At 43.0% G+C, this 18,648-nt stretch overlaps 1 protein-coding gene across 1 annotated transcript in view; it reads right to left on the bottom strand.

Moving 5' to 3' along the window:
• Nucleotides 1-18,648, bottom strand: part of SPTLC1 (serine palmitoyltransferase long chain base subunit 1) — a 341,715-nt gene that overhangs the window by 203,327 nt on the left and 119,740 nt on the right. Inside the window, exon 6 of the mRNA XM_085632720.1 lies at nucleotides 15,168-15,300. Within this exon, the coding sequence (XP_085488846.1) occupies nucleotides 15,168-15,300 (133 nt within the window). The remainder of the gene's footprint in view (nucleotides 1-15,167; nucleotides 15,301-18,648) is intronic.

The following is an 18,648-nucleotide window of genomic DNA, read 5'->3' as shown; positions in this document are numbered from 1 at the left end:
CAGGATAATATTAAGTAAATGAAAAGTTCAAGTCTGTTTGGCCCAGTACAGTATTTTGGAATATTCCTGATACTGGACACACAGTCGTTTTAAGCTCTGTTGGGACAGACCACTCATGTGTAAAGCTGCACATGGGATATGATAAAATTACACCAAATTTTGTTTGGGGTTTCACTGTGGGTGAAATCAGAGGCCAGCCTTACAAAATCTATATTGCGAGTGTCATTGAATAAGGATGCAATTATCCTATTGTTCTCATATTTATTAAGAAATCTTTTTGCTCGTTGGATGCGTGTGTGTTTTTTTTTTTTTACTAACCCAGATCCATCAACAGCCCATCTGAAGAAATTGTCAAGCATCTCTTTCTAACACCAAGTATTCTGCAAGCCTTCAGACAGCTCACACCATCATCTCATTCTCTGAGAAATCCCAACATAGATTTTTATAGGACACGTTTTAGACTATAAATGGTACATTTCCTAGTAGAATTTCCTTGTCGTAGCTTCCGTTCTTAAGATTCTTTAACAGTGCTTTTGAGACAGGTAGTCCACTCAAAGCACGCTAAACTTTAAGCTGTTCTGTAAATACAATGTGACACCTAAAAAACAATATAAGCCAACAATCTTGTGTTCTATAATGTAACACTGTAGATCAGAACTTTTTTTTATTACATCAATCTGCCTCTGATGTGATATGCATGGCAGTAATAAACTTTAGCAAATCAAGGGAGGGACTAGGAGCCGATTTATAAGGTACAGCACCCATGCTCCTAAATAATCATAGTTACATGAAAGGAGGATGCTATTTCTATAGGAAGAATAGAAGGATAAAGAAAGAATGTAAAGCTGTCGGTCGTGCTTAGGGAACTAATCAGAGGGATGAGAGGGGATACGAATGATCAGAAGTGTTTGAACTTGCACACCTAGATGGGTGTCATGCTTCCTCACTGGGCTGCTCATGGGCCGGTGCTGCAATGCCCAATGGATCCGTCGAGGGGGCTCTTTATTGGAGATCTGATCAGTTTCCTAGTCCCGACCTAGCTGTACATCCTTTCTTTCTCCTTCTATTCTTCCTAGAGGAACAGCATACCCGTTTTATGCAAGTAATAAACTTTACACAGAACGTACTTAAAAAATTGTCACGCTAGGATTTCCTAATTTTATTTTATTACAGTGATTAGAGTATCCACTAGAGCATTTGCTATTTTAAAACTTTGTGTAAATCGTGATGCGTTCAATATAGGGGGACTGAATCAATTAATGGGTTTTTATTGTAATTGCAACTCTTTACGAATCTTTTATGGCTAGGGCAAATAAATAATTTCTTAATTGATTCATTGAGCTTCTCATAGGCTATTCTAAATCCACCTGAATGCTTATCACTGTCTCAAATATTCACACCTTCGATAAACGGCCATGTTAAAAACACTACCTTTTTAAATATCACCCTCACAGGCCCACTGCCATCGCAATCAGTCTCTTTTCACCATTCTTTGATACAGGTTAGCACCCCTCTGGCCCCCTAGTCTAAAATATAATTATCAAAACAAAATGTCTCCTCAACTCAATTTAAGACCATGATCATCCCCTTTGACAATTTCAATATGATGTACTAAAATGTATGAAACCGTTCTCATCGTGAGTCTTGGATCACACACCTTTATTGCACCTTCCAGCTACAGAACAATATACACCACTCTGGAGTAAGGAGTGGAGCCATGAGAAACTGCAGACCTATAAAAAGGCCCTTCCAGCAGTTGCTGTTGTACATAATTAACTCTGTCCTTTGCCTCACCACAACTTTGTCCAGATATCTTACCGTTACCCAGCATCTGAGACACTTTATACCGTTCTCAAAGGTACCTCAGCTGTCATACATCTTAGAACATAGTTTGATCATTTGAACTCCTTTTCCCATACAGATCCAAAAGCCCTGATCCCAATTCTAGTCAACTCATCTGACCATTTCAGCCACGAAATAATCAAATCCACAGAACCCCTCTCCCCTCCCTGGGTCTGAAGCATCTTGCTTAAAATAAGGGAGTTGTCCAACACTTCCAGACAAATTAATACCCAAGATCTCCCCGTTAGAAATTGGGTTTCAGGTTGGTAGGGGTATGCACCCTGGCTAAGGAGGAACCACAATCCTATTCAGGTAAGTCACAACACACCCTAAATTATCCTGTGCTCACCCAGTTTGGCACAGAGCAGTCATGCTTAACTTAAAATGCAATGGGTAAAGTGTTTGTGCAGCACGTCAAACAGTACCACAGTGAAAACACCACAGAAAGACTCCACACCAGATTAGAAAAATAGATTATGATTTTATAAATAAAGCAATACCAGAACAAACATCCAACAAGTATAAGTCGAGATATACATTTTCAAAGAATAAATGTAAAATAGCGCCTAGAAGCAATAATTGCTTAAATGGGTTATCTGGCAGCACTGGACCAGGGCAAAGCCAAAAGGTCAGGCCGACAGCGATGGAGCAGGTGTTGGATACAGGGACCCACTTGGGCCTGCTGAAACAAAGTACCTTGTTCTAGGATGTGTTGTCGCAAAGATGTGAGGTGCAGCTGGAGCGATGCATCTGTGCCAAGCCTTGTTGTGAATGAGATGTGACTATTTCCTCCACGCAACTGCTGCGATGTGTCGGTTCCGAGTGTGGTACGTCGTTTTCAAATGCAATGCACTGCTACTACTCTAGCTGTGGGCGATGCGCGCTGGGTCCGAAGGTGATGCGCGCTGGGACGGCTTAACGCGACAAGGATGTGCTGGTTCAGACTCGCCCAAAAGCGAAGGTTCCAATGAGGATGCATGGGTTCTAGTTGAGCAGTACTTTAAACTACTTCCAAGGGCCCAGGACTGGGTTGGCAGAACAATTTAGAAGCATCAGATGAGTATCACATTTTAGCATTATGTTATTTATGTATGTATTTTGATTAATATAGGTCATAGCTACAAACCATGCTATTGCAGTATTTTATCCGACTGCGAAACTCGTAAATATTGTACTTTGCAGTCTGTCTTACGATTGTAAGAATTCATATCTCTTACATGAGAAATAAGACTGTTCAATAAATCCTTTTATTAAAAAGCCCGTCTCTCTATTTCTGTGCAACTCTGTAGAAACGAAGCATGCACGATTGACTGAGTGAAACTTATCTATTGTTTCCACGATTCCGAGACTGTTCTGATTCTAAAGGGAAACAAAGTTGTCATGTTTATGCGGTTGTCAGAGACTAATCCCTTCTTGTATATTCGAGAAGTTTCAAGTGCCCTCTGAGTTAGCTGGCACACACAAGTAATTAAGTTTAATATACTCGATAGACATATACTGACCTGAGTCCTATGTCAAATCTATAGTGTATGTTATTCCAATGCGCAGAGCCTAATCGGGGATATAGGAACTACACTACAAGGTTAATACCCAAACTGTGACCTTGGCTAAATCTCATGATTCTCAACTGTATCACGCAACTCAAGATCAATGATCTTGAAAATAGGTAACATCGGCAGAATCTGAGGATCTTTGGAATTCTGGAAGGCAAAGGAGGGTCTGACCCACGGGCAATCATTGTAAATCTGTTTCAATAGGCCTTACCCGATTTAGCAGACTGAGAAATGGACACACAGGTCCAGCGAGCAAATAGACTGCCTCCATTTCTTCCACAAAGTAGTCAAGCCAAACCAAATTTTGCTAGGCCCATTCTTGTGTTTTTGGGCAATTTTTTGCTTCATCAAGCGATTTTCTTTAAGGCACGGCCCACGGCTCCTAAAATAGACACTATGTCTATTTTTGTACGCTCAGACTTGTGTAAATCAACTATGGATAAACGCTGGCAGCTCCGGCAACTCATGAATCCTTTCAAAGCTGTATGCACGCAGGTTTTTTTTACTGGAGCCAGCTCGATTAAAAGTCATTAAGGATGGTCGTACACATTTTTTTTTTGCGAGCAGGAGGCTAAAAAGGCGCTCTTTAAGTGACAATCTACCTCCAAAGACTGATTTGATCCTAGTGATGGCTTCAAAGGGGGAAAAGAAAAAGGGGGAGAGAAGAAAGGGAAAGAAAAAGGGGGAAGGAAAAAGAGAAGGAAGAAAAAAAGAAAGAAAAAAGGGATGATCAATAATCAGTAATTAGCTTTTTATGTTTGTTTAAACTTTTTGTTGGATGTTACATTGGGTATTGCCAATTATGGTCTTTCTGGTTTTTTTTGACAGTGGTGTGGCTGGGACATGGTGGGCTCGGGAGGGTTCTTAGGGGGGGGGTGGCAGGGTGGGCGTCTTCTGTATGCCGTCAGTCAAGGATAGCAAGGAAGGGGAGGATTCCTTTTCTAAGGTACGGGGCGGGGGGGGTCGGGTGGGTGAGGGATGTGTGGAGACTGTGGTGTTGGTAATCTCGGTCACGTTTTTTGGGTTAGTGGGAGGGAGGGGGATAAATAGCCAAGTCATAGGTAAAAATGCACAGATAGAGCACAGGACTAAGGGGTTGACATATTGGTGGATGAAGATTGGTCTGAATATACAAAACTTATATAATGCCTTGTGTTAAATTTATGAGTTGGAACGTCTCTGGGCTGAATCAGGCTAATAAAAGACGCATGGTCGCAGAAGAACTAAGTTGTTTAAACCCCATAGTTGGGCTCGCTGAAACGCACCTGGCTTTTAAGGATAGAACCCTCTTTAAACAACTTGGATATGACATGATTGTGTGCACCTCACAGTCAGCATCTATTTGTGGGGTGGCTTTATTGAAGTCTAAACAATGTACAATATCGGTGTTGCGCACTTTTGCCGAATCCAAGGGAAGATGGGCAATTGCTCAACTCCTAATTTTTGGTCGCAAGGTTAGGATATGTATGGTTTACGGCTCTAATGTCGACTGCCCTGAGGTTATCTCTTTTTTGTGCTCTGAACTACTGGAATGAGCTGGGGGATCCGGTAGTTATGGGAGATTTTAATTGCATCTTAGATAAAAGAATTGCCACTACGAATACTGCAGCACGAGTTCGAATGGGTCAGATGAGGGCAGCTATATACGACTTATTGCACATGCATCAAATGGAGGACATCTGGAGAAAACTTAATCCTACAATACCAGGGTACACTTTATTCTCAAATCCGCATAAACAATATTCCAGGATTGATATGATCTTCACTAATAAAGCTATGCTGTAAAATTCCTCTATGGAGGTGTGCCCGAAAGTTACATCAGACCACAACCCAATTATGTTTACTGCATACTTTCAGCTTGAGGGTAAAGAGCCATTAAAGGAATTCTCATTTCCCAGGCACCGCCTTAGCAATCCTGACTATGTAACTTATATGCAAGGAATGCTGAGGGAATACATAGAGAACAATCAACACACTGCATCTTGCGCAATAGTCTGGGATTGTCTGAAGGCATATGTCAGAGTGGCAACACTTCAATACATCATTAAGCAGAATCGGCTTAATGCAAGTATGATAGAGAATGAGCACAGTCGGTATACTGAATTCGAGCAGTTGCATGCTCGAGCAATTGCGCTTAAGGATGCTGGTGAATCATTGATCTACCTTCAGCTTATTGAAGTAAGAGCTAAGCTTAGTAGAAGGCTCAAGGATAGAGTTGCTAATAGTTTTTATAAGTTTAAAACGAAACAATATGAATATGAAGATCGGGATGGATGGGTCTTGGCCTATCAGCTTGCAGATCAGAGGGCCAAATCATATGCTAAGCAAATTAAAGGAGCAGATGGATTGGTTTATACTAAATCACAAGATATAATAGAGCAATTCAGACTATTTTACGCTGATCTCTATAGTGACTCACCCAGTTTTAATCAGCAAATAGCTATACAAGGAAGCGCATTGTCTGTCTTGGATTCCTTTCAATCTGATCAATTGGACAGAAATGCGGATCTTTCAGAAATGTTCTTACCAATTAGTGCATTACCTTCTGGCAAAGCAGTTGGCGAAGACACCATTCCTCTTGAGTTTTATAAAACTTTCAAGGATATACTGGTCCCGTTTTTTTTTTTTTTTTAGAGCTGGTTAATGGATTACTATCTGGTGGGGATGCGCCCGCCTCCTGGAATATAACTAATATAATTGTCTTTCTAAAAAAGGGGAAACCTGTGGAGGATAGGACCTCATACCGTCCAATATCTCTAATCAATGCGGAAGCTAACATTTTTTCAAAACTTCTCGCTTCTAGTCTAGCTCCTCTGGCCCATTTTCTGGTATCTGAACAACAGCACGGCGTTGTTCCGGGTTGGGATACAGCTGCACACATTAACACCGCTATTGCTGCATTCGATATAGCCGGTTACTCAGACTAGCAGATAGGGATGCTAATGTTGGACACTGACAAAGCTTTCGACCGAGTGACCTGGGGGTCTTTGTGGCACACGATGTCATATGTAGGCCTCGGCCGGAGGTTTATCTCGGCGGTACATGAACTATACTACAAACCAACCGCTGCTATTCGGCTTAATGGCCCTGCGTCTTCCTTTTTTAGTATCCGGAGGGGTACGCGGCAGGGATGCCTGCTATCCCCACTATTATTTGCTCTTTACATTGAGCCCTTTATTAGGCATTTACTCCACAATACTCTTATTTTTCCGGTAACTTTTAATGGCATGGTTTTAAAAGTCACTGCGTATGCAGACATTGCGGTACACACCACAAAACCGGTGGAAACCATGGCTGTGATAACTCGAGGCTCAGCGTTTTGGGCCTTTTTCGGGCTACAAACTTAACTTAAATAAGACAATACATTTTAAATTTTCATCCTGAATCAGCCCCACTCTCGCTAGGAATTACTAGAACTCCTACTTATCTCGGAGTCTGTCTCAGCTCTCACACTGAGGATATTATTACATTAAACTACGAGCCTCTGCTCAAAAAGGTTGTTGTAGATATGCGCAGTTGGCATAAGTTGCCACTTACCATTATTGGGAGGTGTAACGCTGTTAAAATGAACATTTTGCCGATGTTTCTCTATCTTTTTCATACTATTCCATTGAGGGTTCCCATTTCATTCTTTAAGCGATTAGACAGTGCTATAGGCAGTTATATATGGGGTTACCGGCGGGCAAGGAGAGCTCTCAGGCTTATTAAGCTAACATATGTACAAGGTGGCTTCAAGCTTCCAGATGTCAAGGCTTATTTTTGGGCCGTTTTGTAAATCAGATTCAGAGCTTACTTAAGAGGCTAGGCGTGGGCAAGATCTGGTTTGCGTACCAGCTGGCTTGTGGCCTAAACACGGGGTTGGTGTTGTACAAAATGGCCGACCCAAATTACTATAAAAGGGTTTGCTTTAAGATAATCAGACATATTGCCCGGATTTGGTAAGATATATGCAAAGTTTATGCATTATCAGAATTGCACAAATTTACTTTTCTTTGGGGTAACCCGACTGTCGGATATATTTTTTGACTCTGTGGGGAGAGGGTGGCAACGTTGTGGCATAACACAGCTCGGGCAGCTGTACGATGAGCAAGGTTTTAGATCATTTGCATCATTGAAAGAAGAATTCGGGGTAGTACATAATTTGTTTTTTAAATACCTTCAAGTCAGGGATTATTTTATTCATGGAGAGGGTTTATTAGTTCTACCCTGTCCAACCGAGGCATTATGTGCAATTTTTCAGATTTCTGGTCGGGCTGTATCGGGAAAGTTTACCAGAGATTCTTATCGGCTGCTAAAGACGATAGCTTACACATTGTAGTCAAATTAAATCGGATTTTGGTAACTGATATTACAAAAGAGGAATTACATGAATCACTGGTTATATTGAATACTGCAGTTACCTCTATCAAATTTAAAGTTGCAGCAACATCGGGTTATGTTTATGTTGTACTACTCCCAAGAGGTCATTTCTAAGTGGGCTACGACTCACGCTTCTTCTAAATCATGCTTCCCGAAGTGTAATGAATATGCCGCCGATCTTCGACACACGTTTGTTACATGTCCAAAGCTGAACATGTTCTGGTTTGAGGTTAACCGCGAGCTGAGTAAGTTATTAGGTAAAAATATTCATTTAACCGAGAAAGAAATCTTATTGGGGACAGTAGCCGATCCGGGCAAAGTACCAAAGTCTGTAGTTTCGATTATTATAGTATGTGCTCGCTTATGTATTGCCAGGTCATGGATCCAAACACAGAGCCTGAAAATTACTGAATTTTGGTTATTGTTGAGGGGGGTAAATGAAATGGAATTGGCCTTCGCAAAAGATAGGGGTCCACGCTCAAGGACAAAATTTGAAAGGGTTTGGTTGTGTCTCCAGTGGGACTAGTTTTCATATGGTTTACAATAGACTGTTTGATGTCAATAGCTGCAAAGAATTGGCCATTGTATTTTTTAATACTCTTTTATTGTGCTCTTTTTTGCTGTGTTTTGAAGACGACATATATTGTTTTTTCTGTGCTATGTATGTCTAATGTATCTAACTGATGGCTAATAAAAACCATTAAAAATGTAATTAAAAAAAAGAAAAATGTATTCACTGTGATTTTACACACTTTGCTGAATTTCATATACGTGAAAGGGGTTCAAGACAAGAACCTTAGTTTCATGGCTCCTAAATGAGGACTTAAAATCTAGAAAACTTTCATACAGAGGATGGCCACCACTTTTGAGGTCTTGAGTTACTCTGTCCTTAAAAGCTGTTAAGTTTAAAAACAAAGAGATTACATCACCTCCTGTTCAAAGTGTTCCTGAACAAATCCTTGGTCCTACTCTAAGCTCAAGACTATGAATGTTTGTAGAGCACTTTACACAAGCCTCAGTGATATGACAATGCACATAATTCTACATGCATAGTAATACCATTGATAACCAAACCATTAACAAAAGGGATAATTAACAGGCCATGCAACTTAATCTAAGGAATATGCTACTTACCAGTATGCATCTGTTCTTGGCATGTAGAGCTGCAGAGCCACACACTTAGGATAAGATCGCCATCTGGTGTTGGGCTCGGATGCTTGCAGGTTGTTGTTGTCGTCGGAAGAAGTCTTTGGTCACGAGATAGGTGACTCCTCCCTTGGACGATAGTGCGCATGGGCATCCACTCCATCCTCAGATTGTTATTCGCCATGATGGGAAACGATGGAGTTTGTAAGTATAAAGAAAGGATGTCCATGTGTAATGTCTAAGTAAGACTATGCTGGAACAGATACAGGTCCCGGGGAGGTGGGTGGGCGTGTGTGGCTCTGCAGCTCTACATGCCAAGAACAGATGCATACTGGTAAGTAGCATATTCCGTTCGATCACACACTTAGGATAGATTATACATCAGTATCTCCCCTAGCGGTGGTCACCTGTATCAGTTGCAGCAGTTTGGAATAACGTTTAAAGGACAGCCTGACCCACAGAAGCTTGTTGTTTTGCTTGCACATCAACACAGTAATGTTTAGTGAAGGTGTGTGTTGTAGACCATGTGGCTGCCTTACAAATATCTTCTAAGGGAATGTTTCCTAAGAATGCCATGGAAGCCCCTATTTTGCGTGTGGAGTGCGCTCTAGGGGGAACTGTCAGAGTGCGTTTAGCTTTTTAGTAACATATTTGGATACATTTAACTATCCACCTGGCTATCCCGGATTTGGAAATGGGGTTGCCTTTATGTGGTGGAGAGAAAGCAACAAACAATTGTTTGGTTTTGCAGAAAGATTTGGTTCTGTCAATGTAATAAAGCAGGGCTCTTTTAACGTCTAAGGTATGAAGAGCTCGTTCAGCTACCGAGTCCGGATTTGGGAAGAACACTGGTAGCTCGACTGATTGGTTAAGATGGAAAAGAGAAATGACTTTTGTCAGGAATTTAGGATTTGTTCTAAGAACCACTTTGTTACGGTGTAGTTGTAGGAATGGTTCTTGTATGGTTAAAGCCTGGATTTCACTTACCCTTTAAAGGGATGTGATAGCAATAAGGAAAGCTACTTTCCATGCAAGGAATTGTAGTTTGCATTTATGCAGAGGTTCAAATGGGGGACCCATGAGCCTAGTGAGAACAATATTTAGATTCCACACTGGAGAGGGTGGTAATCTGGGAGGAATAATCCTTTTAAGACCTTCCATGAAAGCTTTGATTGCAGGCACTCTAAATAGTGACGAGTGTTGTCGATTTTGTAAGTAGGCAGCTAATGCTGCTAAGTGGAGACGTATGGATCAGTACACTAAATTACATGTTTGCAAGTGTAGTAAGTAGCAAATTATGTTTTGGATGGATGCATCTAGTGGGCGTATATCGTTGTTAGTGCAGTAAATGGCAAATCTTTTCCATTTTGCAGCGTAACAGGCTCTGGTGGTAGGTCGTCTGGCCTCTTTTATAATATTCATGCAGTCTGGAGGTAGGTTGAGATAACCGAACTCTAGGACTTCAGGAGCCAGATCGCTAGGTTCAGTTGCTGTGGATCTGGGTGTCTGATTTCTCCATGGTTCTGGGTTAATAAGGACGGGGAGAGGTGCAGATTTTGGTGTGGAACTAGAGAGAGTTCCAGCAGTGTTGTGAACCAGGGCTGGCGTGCCCATGTGGGAGCTACTAGTATCAGTTTGAGAGACTGTTGCCTGAGCTTGCGTACCACGAATGGAAGGAGTGGGAGAGGCGGAAAAGCGTACGCAAATCTGCCTGACCAGTTCATCCATATCGCATTGCCCTTCGATTGCGGGTGGGGAAACCTGGCGGCAAAGGTTGGGCATTTTGCGTTTGTGTGTGGCGAACAGGTCTATGTCTGGTTGGCCCTATTTTTTGGAGAATGGGAGTAGGACTTGTGGGTGTAATTCCCATTTGTGGATCTGTTGGGTCTGTCGACTCAAGTCGGCAATCTGATTGTGAACTCCTGGAAGGTGTTCTGCTAGCAGGTATATGTTCTGAGGAATGGCCCATCTCCAAATGTTCTGTGCGAGCTGGGACAGCTGGAGAGAATGTGTGCCTCCTTGTTTCTGTATGTAATACATGGCTGTCATGTTGTCCGTCCGGATGAGGACAGTCTTGTTTTGTAGATGTAATTAGAATGATTTTAGTGCTAGGAATACTGCCAGTAGTTCCAGGTAATTGATATGGAGCACCTTTTGTTGAGTAGTCCATTTGCCCTGAGTGGTGTGTCCTAGGAGATGGGCTCCCCATCCAGTGAGAGATGCATCGGTTGTCAGCACTATCTGTGGAAGAGGCTCTAAGAACGGCCACCCTTTGGACAGGTTTATGGTGTTCCACCATTTTAGAGAGCGATGTGAGCGGCTGTCCACCAACACCAGATCCGTAAGTTGTCCGTGAGCCTGGTTTCACTGACGTGCTAGACATTCTTGCAAGGGACGCATTTGAAGTCTTGCATAAGGCACAATGAAGATGCATGACGCCATCATGCCTATGAGTTCCATGAACACTCTCGCTGGAAGAGAGTGTTGGGATTGAAATTTTGAGATGAGAGCTTGTATATTGGTTATCCTTGCTGGGCTGGGATAAGCTAGGGCCTTGGAGGTATTTATGATGGCTCCCAGATATTGTATGTGGGAGGGTGGTAGTTGAGATTTGGGATAGTTGATTGTGAATCCCAAGTTGTGTAAGATTTGAATAGTTTGGTGAGTGTGTAGGACACATTTGTTGAATGAATTGGCTTTTAGGAGCCAATCGTCCAGATATGGGAAGACATGAATTTGTTGTCTCCTGAGATGCCCTGCTACTACTACTGCTAGGCATTTGGTGAATACTCTGGGCGCAGTTGTCACTCCGAATGGAAGGACTGTAAACTGATTGTGCCGTCCATCTACCAGGAATCTTAGATACTTCCTGTGCGCAGGATGCATGGGAATGTGAAAATAGGCATCCTTGAGATCTAGTGTGGCAAGGAAATCGTCTTGTTGTAATAGTGGGAGCACTTGTTAAAGAGTGATCATATGATAACGATCTGAGTTTATGTACCGATTTAGGAGTCGGAGGTCGAGTATTGGTCGTAACGTTTCGTCCTTCTTGGGGATTAGGAAGTACAGTGAATAAACCCCTGTACCCTGATGTTGTAAGGGAACTGGTTCTATTGCGTGTTTTTGAAGCAATGAGAGAACCTCTTGTTTGAGGAGCGCAAGATGGTCTGGTGACATGGAACGCTGCTTGGGTGGTATGTGTGGGGGGCAGCGGTGAGTTCCAGGCAGTAACCATACTGGATAATTTGTCTTACCCACTTGTCTGTTGTGATGGAATTCCAGACAGGTAGGAACTGTTTGAGTCTTCCCCCGACTGGAGTGGAATGGTCTGGGGGGAGTGGAGGAGAGTCACTGTTTTGTGGTGGGGGAGGTACGAGTGTTGGTATTGCCTCGACCTCGTCCCTTGGTGTTGTTTCCTCTATATCCTCCTCTAAAATATCCTCTATTGGGGGATGTTTGTGTAGAGGTTTTAAATGTGGAGGAGGTGTCTGCTCCCATATTTTTGGAGGCTCCTCTGTAGAAGGAGCGTTGAAAGGAGCCACGTGGTTGTGGAGACTGTAATGCTCCCATGGACTTAGCAGTCTCAGTGTCTTTTTTAATTTTTTCAAGTGCAGTGTCTACTGCTGGTCCAAACAGTTGCTCTTGGTTAAATGGTTGGCTAAGTATGATACTTTGTACTTCTGGCTTAAAGCCTGAAATACGTAGCCATGCATGGCATCTAAGGAGTATACTTGTATTTATTGCCCTAGAGGCAGCATCTGCTGCGTCAATTGCACATTTGATTGAGGCATTTGATATAAGTTTTCCCTCTTGTATAAGGTCATTTGCCTGGGACTTGTATTGGTCTGGTAGGTGTTGTATCAGCTCTTCCAACTGATCATAGTGAGCCCTATCATAGCGTGCTAATAGGGCTTGTGTGTTGGCAATACGCCAATGGTTAGCTGCTTGTGCTGCTACTCTTTTGCCCGAGGCTTCTAATAGTTTGGATTCCTTGTCGGGGGTGGTGTATCTCCTGAGGTTTGGGAGTTAGTACGTTTCCTTGCGTTGGAAACGTCCAAAGAATCCAGAGGGAGCTGTCCTTTGATGTAAGAAGGATCTTCTGGGGCGGGTCTATATTTTTCCTCAATTCTAGGGTTAAGTACTCTGGCCCATACGGGGTCTTTAAAAACTTATGTGGCGTGTTTTAGGACCCCTATAATCATTGGTAAAATTTGAACGGATTTCTGAGACTGTTCAAAAGTGTCTAAGAGGAAGTCTTCCTCGGGTGCATCTGAGTGCATGGTGACGCCATGGTAAAGTGCTGCTCTGTGTACTAGTTGTCCAAACCCCAGGTGGTCATCAGGAGGTGAGGGTTTGGAGGGATATGTAGTAGGGTCAGGCATATCTGGTAGAGGGTATGCCCAGTCGTCCAATGGTACGATATCCGGATCTGTGAAGGAATCATTAGGATCATTAAGATCATCCGGATCACCCCCTCCCCCTAGGTAATCATCATCATCCTGTGGTGGTGTTGTATGTGAAGGAGATGGTAGAGGTAATGGTAGTGTAGGCAGGGGGGTGGGGTAGGAGGTCGTACAGGAGAGGAAGGAGGAATAGGTGACGTTGCTGAGTCCTTCTTCTTTATAGGAACTGGGGAAGGTGTTGTGTCCAGTTTCCTTTTCTTACATAGCACAGCAGTGACATGTCCAGTTTTTGGATTAATATAGATCCTTTTCTGTGTGTGACCTGGGCGGAAAAGTTCTTGGTCTTCAGGAAAAGACTTTGGCGCCGATTTTTTCGGTTCCGATCGAGGTTTTGGGTGATCGGTAGAGTCTTTGGCTTTAGGAGGTGTAGTATAGTCCTTAGCCGGTTGTTTCGGTGCCGATGAGGGTTTCGGTGCCGATGAAGGTTTGGGTGCCGAAATGGAGTCTTTAAGCTTGGGAGCCTTCGGTGCCGGTTTGTCTATGGGCCTCGATGTTTTCGGTGCTGAAGGCGCCGGAGCCGGTTTCGGTGCCGAGAGGGCTTGTGTCTTCGGTGCCGGGGGTACAATGATATGTGGTTTGCTCGGGCTCGAGCCACCGGAAGGCTTGTGTTTCTTCGGAGCCGAGCCTGGAGGCGGGGCTTCTGAAGGTTGTTTTCGGTCTCGACTGGGGCCAGCTGGCGAAGTCTTGACCAATGCCTTTTTTGGAGGGGTTGGGGTAGGGGCATTGGTACTCACGCGTTGCCCCGGAGTAATGGGGTCGTCTGAGTCGTCTGCTTCTGATATAATTTGAAGTTCCTCGGAATCTTCTTCCGGGACATCGGGACCCTCATCAAAGATGTCTTCTAGTTCCGAGGCCGGTCTGTGTGCCATGATATGGCGTCGAGCTCTTCGATCCTGAATGGTCTTTTTGGATCGAAATGCGGCGCAGGCTGGACAGCTGGACTCGTCGTGTTCCGGTGACAGGCACAGGTTACAGACCTTGTAATGGTCACTGTGCGGGAATTTTGCTCCACATTGTGGGCATTTTTTAAACGGCGTCCTTTCCATGAGCCGTAGGCCTCACGGCGCGGATAGGTCCAATCGCCCGCATCGACGTCCGGAACTGGCCCGATGAATTCGATGTCGAGTGAAGGTGCCTCGATGTAGTTGGTAAAAAAGTTTTTGGGCTTCGAAAGCTTGTTTCAGAATTTTTCTACCGGAGTGGAAAAGTTACATCCGAACCCAATGGCGGAAAAAAACTATCTGAGGATGGAGTGGATGCCCATGCGCACTATCGTCCAAGGGAGGAGTCACCTATCTCGTGACCAAAGACTTCTTTCTAAGACAACAACAACCTACAAGCATCCGAGCCCAACACCAGATGGCGATCTTATCCTAAGTGTGTGATCTGCAGCTCATATGCCTCGAACACACATTTTACTGTTGTAGTTTATTTCTTTTTCTAATGTTTCTGCATGTTCATAAGTTCAAGCACAATAATGAGTGTTGTTACTGCCATGTATTTACATATTGAGAATTACAAGAAACATATGTACAAGAAACTAATATTTCTAAGCAATTCAACTTTATGCATGTGGATCACATTTAAAGTAGTGATGAAAACCTTTCATACATAATTAAAGGACCATTAAAATGCAATCAAAGTATTAGGAGCAAGGCAAAACCTGAAATTGGAGAAGGAGCATGCAGTTCACAAATCCATCTTAAAACATTCTGAACTAAAATGCCAACCCTTTGACAGATGAAATTAATTTGTCATGTTCTCTTATACACCAACCACATACAAAAGAGTAAAATTAACTTACACAAAGACGATGTCTCCTCTTTTAGAGTAAGCAGGAATAGCACTAGCAATTGTGGAAAATCCATATGAATAGATAATTGCTTCCTCGGTCCTTGTGAATTTAGCTAGTCGCTGTTCCAATTCCAAATGAACATCTAAAATAAAAAGTGAAAAATATTCTAAACTAGGCCAAACTATTTACTCCAGGATGACTACTAGAAGCAACTGTTTTAGCAGTAAACCTTTTTCCACGAGTTCAAACGATTGCAGTAACAAGGTAAAAGTGGCAAAGAAAATATGCCTGCTTGACTTTTAAATGGCTCTATTACCACTACTTTGCCATACCAACTAACCATTCTATGCCACTATTATCCCCCTACTACAACGGAGACGCACTAATTCTCGTCATTAAGACAAGATATTTGAAGAATTGCCTTAAAATCTACAATTTCATGTCAGAGTAAAAAATCAACCAGTTTGTCATCACTGACATATGGCTAAGCGATGACAAAGGACCATTCCAACCCATGGCAATATCTGCTACAAAAACCTCATGAGAAATGCAGCTGGAGGAAAAGATAATGCTCCTACAAACTCCACTGTAACATGCATGGCTTCGTAGTATGAATATGACAGTTTGGTGTTCTCCTACCCCAACATTTACATTTTCTTTTCTCTTTAATCAATAGCATTCCACTTTATAAGCCTTTGTGTCCTTATTTCTCTCTAGATGGTTGAAAACATCAAACATTTGCATACCTGGAGAATATCTGTCTAGGCAAAACTTAATTGCCCACTTCTAGAAAACGACTATCCAAAAACATATCGTTGAATCTAATTCAAGCGGTCTCCTGACCTACCCACACAGCAAGCAATACCTTGTATTTACCTCTTCCTTGCCTTATAGCCCAACTTTCTCAGTTCAACAATTTTATATTTGACTCATGCTGGTCCTCAGCAGGTTTATACTTGTTCAAGTCTCCACAACTTACCATCAATGACAATGTCAGCTGGGAACACCAGAGCTGAAATCTCTCAAATTCCACAAAAGATCTTTGGAAAGACTCAGACTTCACTACACCTTTCACAGTTAAGTATCTACATTCCTAACAAGGGACCATCACAAGAGAAACACTAAACTCTAAAACAGAGAGCACAAGAACTACACGACTTGCTCCTGACTACTTAATCACTAATGAAACTAACAAAAAGGTTATAGAAGTAAGGTGGGATTTAATTCCTTCCACTGGTGATCACTATGGGCTGCTTTTCAAGACAGACTAGCCATAGGCAAATCCAGCATTGGTCCTGCTCCAACAGGACCACTTCAACCCTTCAGGTCAGAACACAAGCAACCCTAGATTGGTTTTGGCTTATTTAGGCTTTATAAGTGATGTACAACTTAGATCCTCTTAAACAATGACCATAGCACCCACGCCTTGGCATACCTGTCACACTTAAGGCATTTACTGCAACAAAAAATAAAGTGATGGATGGAATGTGTGGGTTACTTTTAGCAACTGGTGATCTATCAGGCTGCATTCTAGTCAATTGTTTTAGCCCATTTTGACAATCTTGAATGAGAAAGTTGGTACATGCAAATCAGCCTTGGCCCGAACAAATGGAACAGTCCAGGACAAACTGCCAGACCAGGTACCTTCTCAATGGGAACGCAAGCGACCCTACAATTTTGCAACCTCATAATTCCACTAGAAGTTAGAGCTTAATCCAAAACAAATGCCATGATATAATATTTATTTAAACGTAGCCTTAAAACCTAGCATAACAGTCGCTTCTTTTTCTTACATTCTCCTTTCAAACAGTATTTGCCACAGCTAAAAGGAAGAGGCACTTTAGGAAACAAATGTGCTAAACCTATATACCCTTTCATAAAAAGAATCAATATTTTGTATAACAAATGTTCATACGAAACTTGGAATAACTTTCCAAAAATACAATAAATGCACGAGCCCTAGGATCAGCATGTGAAGGGCCATCAATCATCGTTGGTCTTTCACCTCAATTCCTAAATTCCACTTTCAACAATAAAGCAAGCTAATGACATTAAAGGAAAAGAGGAAGGTATGTAGGTATGAGAGTACCCAGTTTAGAAAAATACAACTAGAGTGTTATCATTGCCTTTTAAAAACACTGACCTTCCAACTTCTACCATTTATTGTTCCTTCTATGCAAGGTGTGTTGTGTTTTCCAAACACATTCGCAGAGCATAATGTAATAGAGTGAGATGTATGGTAGGATTGCCTCATGCAAATGAGAATCCCCAGTCTCCTCTAGCGTATTATCCCATAAGGAATATGCAACAAGAGAAGCCTCCTGTGTGCACACAATGTAGACTACAGGCAGTGTGGTCCACAGCAACCTGCTTCCAAGAGGCCTGTGACGGTCCGTGTAGGAAAGTGCCCTTTTTGTATGTCCCCCGCTTCCCCCTCATTTTTTTGGGGCCAGTGCTGATGGTTATGACTCTAAAACGTGCACAGAAGCCTGTTGCTGAGGCACCAGTGCTAGTGCTCACCCTGAAACTTGTGTAAATTAGCATCCCCAACTGACAAAGATGTTAAACCCCCCCCCCCCCTTATAAGTCCCTAGTAAATGGCTCGAGTATAACCCAGGGCATGGGTGGTAAAGGGGTCCCAAGGTCTTGCAGCATGGTTTGTGCCACTCTGAGTGACCCAAGTGAACTACCGACAGCAGGCCTGCCATGGCAGGCTGCAGGAAAAATGTAAACTACTCCATTTATTTCGACTTTGCCCTCACCATGTGTGGCAAATTTAATGCACTGCTTTTAATGTATGTCAGTCACCCAGAGGAAGACCTCCTGAGCACAGGAGGCGGGTGCCTTATATTAAAGGTGTGGGAATGCATGTGCAAGCTTATATGTCCCTATAGTGGCCCTTACCATTAAAGTACACTATAAGTGATAGGCGGTCCATAGAATATGGGCTGACACTCTGGCAAACCAGTGGTTGGCAGCTCCATTATGATACCGCATAATTTGGCATCAAACAATGTGCCTTCTCACCCCTGACATGAATCTCGTGTCAAGGGCGATGTGGCAAGCACCCAGGTGGCTACCTTAGAGGTTGCCCACCTGGTTGCCTCACCATCTCTGTGCGCTTGCTACGGCCCAGACAGGATTCTGACCTCCTGCCAGCAGTGTGATCACTCACAGGAGTCAGCAACAAAGACATGGGCTGGAAGGAGGTCACACCTGCACCCTACAAGGAAGGCTGGAGAAGCGGCACATCAAGGAGGTGAGCTTCAAAGGGTACACTGCCTCCGATATGCATCAGAGGAAGAAACCGCCCTCCCTCTGCCCCTGGCACATTTGCACCCGGGCAGGGAGAAAATAAGGTATGCAGGAGGCGTACACCCTCAGAAGGCTAACTAACACCTCTAGGGGAAGCTGCCTGGTTTGTACAGCTAAGGAAGACTTCTGCCATTTTTAAAATGAAAAATTGTAGAAATGGGTTCCGAGTAGAAAA

The sequence above is a fragment of the Triturus cristatus genome, chromosome 2_1 (assembly GCF_964204655.1).
Source record: "Triturus cristatus chromosome 2_1, aTriCri1.1, whole genome shotgun sequence".
NCBI lineage: Eukaryota > Metazoa > Chordata > Amphibia > Caudata > Salamandridae > Triturus > Triturus cristatus.
The sequence above is the reverse complement of the archived record's forward strand: the minus strand, read 5'-3'. Positions and strand labels throughout refer to the sequence as shown.